Genomic DNA, 7066 nt, shown 5'->3' on the forward strand with positions numbered 1-7066 from the left:
AATAAAATACAATACAATACAATACAATAAAATAAAAAATAGTGAGGTAGAAAGAATAAAAACAGAAACACAATATAAATAGGTAGATAAGGTGCAGTGGCAAGATGATGGTAATAGTACTGATGATATGATGGTAATGTTATTGTTAGACAGTATATAAAAATAGTACAGTATATAGAGTATATAATATAACATAACATATATTTATATATGATAGTAATTATACCAATATAATAGCAGTTTATAGTAATAATGGCAGCAACAGTATATATAATAATAATAGTAAATATAATACTAATAATAATAACATGTACACATGTATAAATATGTGTATATAGACTTATATATACAAAGAATATACAAAGAGTATGATATAATATGATATGATATATAGTAGAGGTATAAATATAAGTATTTGACTATACAATAGATAATATAATATACTATGAGTATAAGAATGTGTAGACAGAGTGTGCAAAAGACAATATTATTGTATAGAATGATATATAATATCAATATGGTTTATTTTAACACATATCACATATGATGTGAAGTAAGTGTTCCAGTATATGGAGCGGAGTGTTGTACAGGGTACACAGTGCAGGAGACAGGTATATTTAGTACAGTTCTGTGATGGAGGCTCTGACAGAGGTAGATGAGTTGTACAGTCTTATTGTGGTTGGGAGGAACGATTTCCTGTATCGTTCCTTCGTGCAGCGGGGTTGAATGAGTCTTTGGCTGAAGCTGCTCCTTAGCTTGTCCAGTGTTTTGTGGAGGGGGTGAGAGGGATTGTCCATGGTTGCCAGCAGTTTTTCCAGCATCCTGTCCTCCACCACCTTCTCCAGGGTGACAAGCTCAGAGCCAACCACAGACTCTGCCTTCCTGATGAGTTTTCTCAGTCTGTTGGCGTCCTTTGCATTGATGCCCACACACCAGGACACCACAGCAAAGAAGATGGTGCTCGCCACAACAGACTTGTAGAACATCTGCAGCATCTTGTTGCAGACATTGAAGGACCTGAGCCTTCTCAGGAAGTAAAGCTGGCTCAGGCCCTTCTTGTAGACGGCCTCTGTGTTGGTGGACCAGTCCAGTTTATTGTCCATTGTGACCCCCAGGTACTTGTATGCAGGTACCACCTCAACATCCGTCCCACCGATGCAGACACGCCACGTTGAGCTGCATGCAGTTCTCCCCACACCACTTCACAAAGCGGTCAACCAGGTCCCTGTACTCAGCCTCCCTCCCGAGCACGGCGAGACACTGTCTGTCTGTCCGTCTGTCTGACTCTCTCATTGTCTTACATACACAGGCACACACACGCGCACACACACACACACACACACACACATCCCCAGTTTTTTGAAAGAGAGGGACAACGCCCTCTGTTGGGGCGGGAAACTCGGGAGTCGCGGAGCCAGTACAGGTGTGCAGCTTCCTCTAAAGGCCGGCGCATGCTTCTGCGTTTTCATGGGAACGGAGACGCAAGAGCCCTTCCGGGCCCCTCACGGCCCTTCCTACGTCCTTACGTGCGTCGGACAATTTTTCTAACTAGACGGCAAAGCCCCGCAAGCGTCACCCGGCCGCGAGGGCTGTGATTGGTCTGCTGACTACATCATCTCCGGAGTCGCATTTCCGGTTCATGCCCGGAAACCACGGAGGATTTAGAAGAACGAATATGGACCAGATAGAAGAGCACTTGGCAGAAGAGATCCGACACTATGTCCACTAGTATAACCCGTCACTAACCGGCGGATTTTTCCGCCAGAAAAAGGCTCTGTGGAGCCGCCGTGGCGATGTAAATAAATCGCTCTTCTACGTGCAACACACAAAGAAGAGCCGACTTCGACAAAAAACATTACTGCGCCTAGTGTTCTGGCGGGGAATTGCATGGCAACACGGGCAACGGTTGGAGAACCATGAATGACAACGAGTCCTGCGTTACAGCTGCGTGCCTGCGGGCCCCTGACGACGCAGAAGCATGCGCCGGCCTTAAGCCTCTCCTCCTACCGTTGTCCTCATAGACATATACATGGCTAGATGGCTTCCGGCGGAGTCTTGAACGTCATCACAGGCGGCCATCTTGCCTCGGGTAAGCTTTCTGGAAGGACCTGTTGTATCTGAGGTAGGGTCAGTGATCTGCAGAAACGCTAATACTCGTATCTCGCTGAAATCTTGACGGATTTACAAATGGTTTGGTTTCTTACAAACGTTATTAACGTGGTTAGAATTATGGATGCTTGAACATGTTGAAATCGCAGCTTTTCTCTTCGAAAAATGACTTAATCGTGCAGCTAAGTTGTGTATCACGGCTAGGCTAGGCTAGGCTAGCACCGAGTAGTTTACATTTATGGGAGAGGTAGAATTGTTCTTTCTTTTCAATATTACTTAAGTTGTACATGATTTAACTGAAGTTTCACATGATTTCCGATCGGGTTGGTTTGTTAAAAAAATCTTACATTATGATTTCTACAGGAAATTGCTGACTTTATTGCCAGTGAAGATGCCATCCTTTTGTGCAGCCTACGGATGCTCCAATACCCGTTCTCTCGAAACGAGAACCCGTGGGATCACCTTTCACCAGTAGGATATTACAATATTATGATTTATTTTTTAGATACTGAGTGGAAGTATGTACAGGAACAGCGGGGCTATGATATAATAGTATTGCTAGATTGTTGTTGACACAAGGTAGCCTGACGTTGTCAGACTCATAATTCTAGTCAGAATATGAGTCTGATACTGCTCCATTGGGCTGTGATTATGGGGTGTGTTTCAACCGAACCAGGAAACAAAATGTCTCTTCGCTCAATTGGATAGACCTACAACCAATCAGAGCAACGTAGTATGTGACGTATGTCAAGCGACGCATAGTTGTCAGTTGTCTGTTTCACGAGTTTATTCACTCTCTAAATAAATCAATGGAAATGCTGCAAATGCCGCTCGTATATCCACCGGAGGCAAAGCCCCCAGGAAGCAGCTGGAGACCAGGGCTGCTCGTGAGAGCCCCGGCCACCTGCGGCGTTAAGAAGCCTCAACGCGACCGGCCCGGGACCGGCCGGTAGCGAGGCTCTGAGAGAGATCCGTCGCTACCAGAAATCTACGGAGCTGCTGATCCGCCAGCTGCGCTTCCAGAGCTCCGCTGTCATGGCTCTGCAGGAGAACAGCGAGGAGCCAAAACGGCAGTTCATCGTTTTTTTCAAGCATACACTTCCTTGTTGCTCCAACATTAACTGCAACAGCGTCCCAACATGTGTCTTTTTTGTCTCATATGTGCTGAGGAGCGTAGCGCCCCCCCACACTCTCTTTTTATTTATATGACTGCTTGTGTGGCCCAGCATCGGGCCAGCTGATAAATTAAACTTTTTCCGAATCCCGTATGAGGACAGCAAAAACCTCTTTTCGATCTACAAATGCCTTCATCGCGTTCCTCTGTTCCTCTTTCAAAATGAATGCGCTGTCGATGTCTGCTGAAACAGACTCGACGGCAGCATCGACACATCTCAGCTCTCCAGCGGCAGGCAGCGCTCTTTGGTGACGTGGTTGATTACGTCACTGTAGATCATCTGTCCATCATCGTATAAAGCCCGCCCTGACAATTTGATTGGATCGACCCGCTTCGGTTCGATCATAGTTTCTCCCCAACGGAGCAATGCCAGACCGAACTTCCCGAACTCAAATGTTGTGGGCGGGGCTAAGTTCGTCTGGCACCCAGGCTAGACACAAGGCTTTTTAGAATATATTTGTTTACACAATCACTGAATGTTTCTTTTTGACACCTTTTTATTGTTTTTAGTGTGGTTATCTTATTCTTAATGTACATAAATGCATGCATACATACAATTACTCCAAAAATATGATAATTTAGGTGTGTATTTGTGTCCTTACCCTTAATGTAAATGGAAATACGGATTGAAAATGTTGACAATAATTTATATATCTGGGTACATTTCTCACTTTTTAAAGGTTTCCCAAAACCGGAGAGAGGAGGAGGATGTGGGAGGTTGCCCTAAGAGGAGACCGTTTTGCTGCCTCTGACCGTACAACGCTCTGCAGTGAGCACTTCAGGAGTGAGGACTTTGACAGGACGGGGCAGACTGTCCGGCTTAGAGATGGCGCTGTGCCAACCATTTTAACTTTCCAGGGGCCTCATTTATAACCGTTGCGTACGCACTAAACGGGCCTGAAACGTGCGTACGCCACTTCTCACGCCAACGTTGGGATTTATAAAAACAAACTTGACGGGAAAATGTGCGTATTTCTACGCAAACTTAGACCCATGCTTATGAGCGTTTTGGGGAGACGGGAAAACGGTGACACAGACGTGAGGTGGTGAACTGCAGCAGATTATTGATCCAATTCATAATTTACATTAAAACCAACAGTTTTTCGCACGCAACGTATCTGCTCCACACAAGCCTTTTAATGAAAAAAATTTAAAACAACTTTACGCAAATTAGGTTCAGATTCGATTTAACAGCCGAGTTACGGAGCCAAGTCATTAATAGGTTTTAATAATATTTTCTAACACTGTGCGTGTATCATCAGATCGCTGCAGTGAACGGGACTGAGTCACAGAGCGCACTGGAGATTACTTATAAGAAATAAAGAAACTTTCCAAATAATATCCCAGAGGAGGTGAGGATCCACTGATGTGAGCGAATCGGTCCGATGCTATAAATAAATAAATACTGCCGTGACACCGGTGCGGGGATCTGCTCGGAGTATCAGTGTATTTTCTTTATTAGTGACATCACTGCTGTCCCATAACGTCGCTCTTCACCTCCACCTCACTAACAGACACCTCGATGTCAGTGTCAGAAAGTTTCACTTCCTCTTCACATCGCTTGATGTGGTGACTCCGTCAGGACTCACGGTGGAAACCCATTGGTCAGCAGCATCATTTAATATTCACGCCGTGCTTTGCATTGACCATTTATGGTGGAAAGTGGGCGTGTGGAGGGCGAATTTGGAGGCAGATCCACGTACGAACGTTTCCAGGTGGACTGTGATTTATAAAGCGAACATTGCGTTCAGGTGTACGTGCGCACGGTTTTATAAATCGGAATTATCTTTTGCGTACGCCATTTCCGGCTTTTGTACGTACATACACTTTTAGTATGAATCCTACGCACTCTTTTATAAATGAGACCCCTGTTCATCTTCAAAGGGTATGTGTATCATTGACCAACAATAATTTAAGGTGTATAAGATTGATGTATCAATATAAATATGTGATTAAATGTCACATTTTAGTTTTTTGTTTCTGCAAGTTATATAATGTGTTGTTTATTACAGCACATTTTAGACATTCAAAACTTCTTTACTGTTTATTTTAGTCGGTAGCAACAAGAACCACAACCACTTCTAGAAGTGCCGATGACAACCTGCCAATGGACTTGATGCCTGATGCTGTGAGTATTTGCCTGTGGAATGTCACAAACTGATGATAGCATCATATGGCTTGTTATATTCAATCCTTTATCTTGGTGGTACCCAGAAAGGTCTATGATGGTGTTAGTAGTCTAAGAGCCCAATATTATTTGAGGTGGTACTCATTGTAAAAAGTTTGAAAACCACTGGCTATCTCACTTTCCCTGTTACTCATACACTGGAATGAATAAACATACGTGAACATTGAAACTACACCCAGGGGTAGGCAACCTTTACATTTTTGTCCAGAGCCACAAAACATATTTTTGCCTTATAAGTGGAGGAGCCTATACAAATTTCTTAAAAGTATGCTGTTGTGTTTTCTGTTGGAGAATTTGAGAACCTAAAAATGTATTTAGGCTCACAGAATTGAAAAGTGAAGATTGAATTGTTGAAAAAGTAAGTTATTCATTTCCGTATTACTATAATTTATATATTTGTATATTTTGCCAAAACAACAGGGAGCCACTGGAGAGAGGAGATTGGAGCGCAAGCGGCAGGCCACTGACCACTTCTATGCATGGCCTGCTTCCCCTAAGGCTATAAAGGCCAAACTTGAAGAAGCCTCAGCGAGAGTGAGGAAACTGCAGCGGGAGAAGACTAATGCCTTTAGGAGAGAAAATAGGGCCAAAAACAACATGCAGGCTCTTCTGGAGAAACTGAAGGAGAAAAATCTCATCAACGAAGAGCTGAAAGACAAGCTTGAATGCTACTCAGGTAAAATAATAAAACAAATATTTTGTGTATTTTATGTTCTTTGTTGGCTTCCTAGTTACTATTAAAAGGAGACCTACTGAATCACTGTTGCTAATTTAATTTCAGATCATCCGGTTCATCTCCTGTCGAGGCAGGGCGTAGAGTACACCAAGGCCCAAAGAGATTTTGCCCTAACGCTCCATCTGCATGGTCCAAAGGCATATCACTACCTGAGAGATACTCTGCATATTCACCTGCCACATCCAAGTTCATTACAAAACTATTCTTCGTGATGTCTAATTTTACACTGAATTACATTAAGCACTACAGACAATACAGGGATGCTTGGGTTAGTGGTTAAATGGCTACGTGGTTAAATGTCTACTTTTTAATTTTGCAAGGTGGCTGAGCTCTCTTGATGCCAGACCTGGTCTCAATAAAATGATGTTAGACATGCTGGAAAGACGGCGTCAGGAAGATGAGGTCAAATATGGATGTGTCACTCTGATGCTGGATGCCATGTCCATCAAAAAACACGTTCAACATGATCCTCAGACACAAACAATGTTTGGTTATGTGGACATGGGGGATCGATTGAATGAGACTGACATAGCTTCCGAGGCTCTTGTGTTTATGGTGGTTGGGCTTCAAGGTTATTGGAACGCTCCAATTGCATATTATTTGACCAAGTCCCTCACACCAGAATCACAGAAAGTGTTAGTAGAACATGCATTAGAAGAGCTGCATCATCGTCAGATAAGGGTGGTGTGCATGACAATGGATGGTCATGCATCAAATGTCAGTATGTGCTCCCAACTTGGGTGCGATCTAAAAGCAGACCCCTGTAAGCCCTTGAAGACCCATTTCCCACATCCAGTAACCCATGACAATGTTTTTGTTATGATGGACGCTTGCCACATGCTGAAGCTGACACGCAATA

General features: G+C 43.5%; 1 protein-coding gene across 1 annotated transcript; it reads left to right on the forward strand.

Moving 5' to 3' along the window:
* Nucleotides 1–2500: 2500 nt before the first annotated feature.
* On the forward strand, nt 2501–6419 carry LOC133008543 (THAP domain-containing protein 2-like). Its single transcript, XM_061075820.1, has 5 exons — nt 2501–2580; nt 3964–4143; nt 5168–5174; nt 5892–6147; nt 6253–6419. Exons 1-5 carry the CDS (start codon nt 2501–2503, stop codon nt 6417–6419), a joined length of 690 nt encoding a protein of 229 aa, XP_060931803.1.
* The last annotated feature ends 647 nt before the right edge of the window (nt 6420–7066 follow it).

The sequence above is a fragment of the Limanda limanda genome, chromosome 1 (genome assembly GCF_963576545.1).
Source record: "Limanda limanda chromosome 1, fLimLim1.1, whole genome shotgun sequence".
Lineage (NCBI taxonomy): Eukaryota > Metazoa > Chordata > Actinopteri > Pleuronectiformes > Pleuronectidae > Limanda > Limanda limanda.

Excerpts from the sequence above, each read along its gene's own strand:
- LOC133008543 (XM_061075820.1), top strand. The coding sequence starts at position 2,501 with ATGCCATCCTTTTGTGCAGCCTACGGATGCTCCAATACCCGTTCTCTC. Across the intron at positions 2,581-3,963 it reads CGTGGGATCACCTTTCACCA|GTTTCCCAAAACCGGAGAGA; the intron begins GTAGGATATTAC and ends CACTTTTTAAAG. Across the intron at positions 6,148-6,252 it reads CAAGCTTGAATGCTACTCAG|ATCATCCGGTTCATCTCCTG; the intron begins GTAAAATAATAA and ends ATTTAATTTCAG.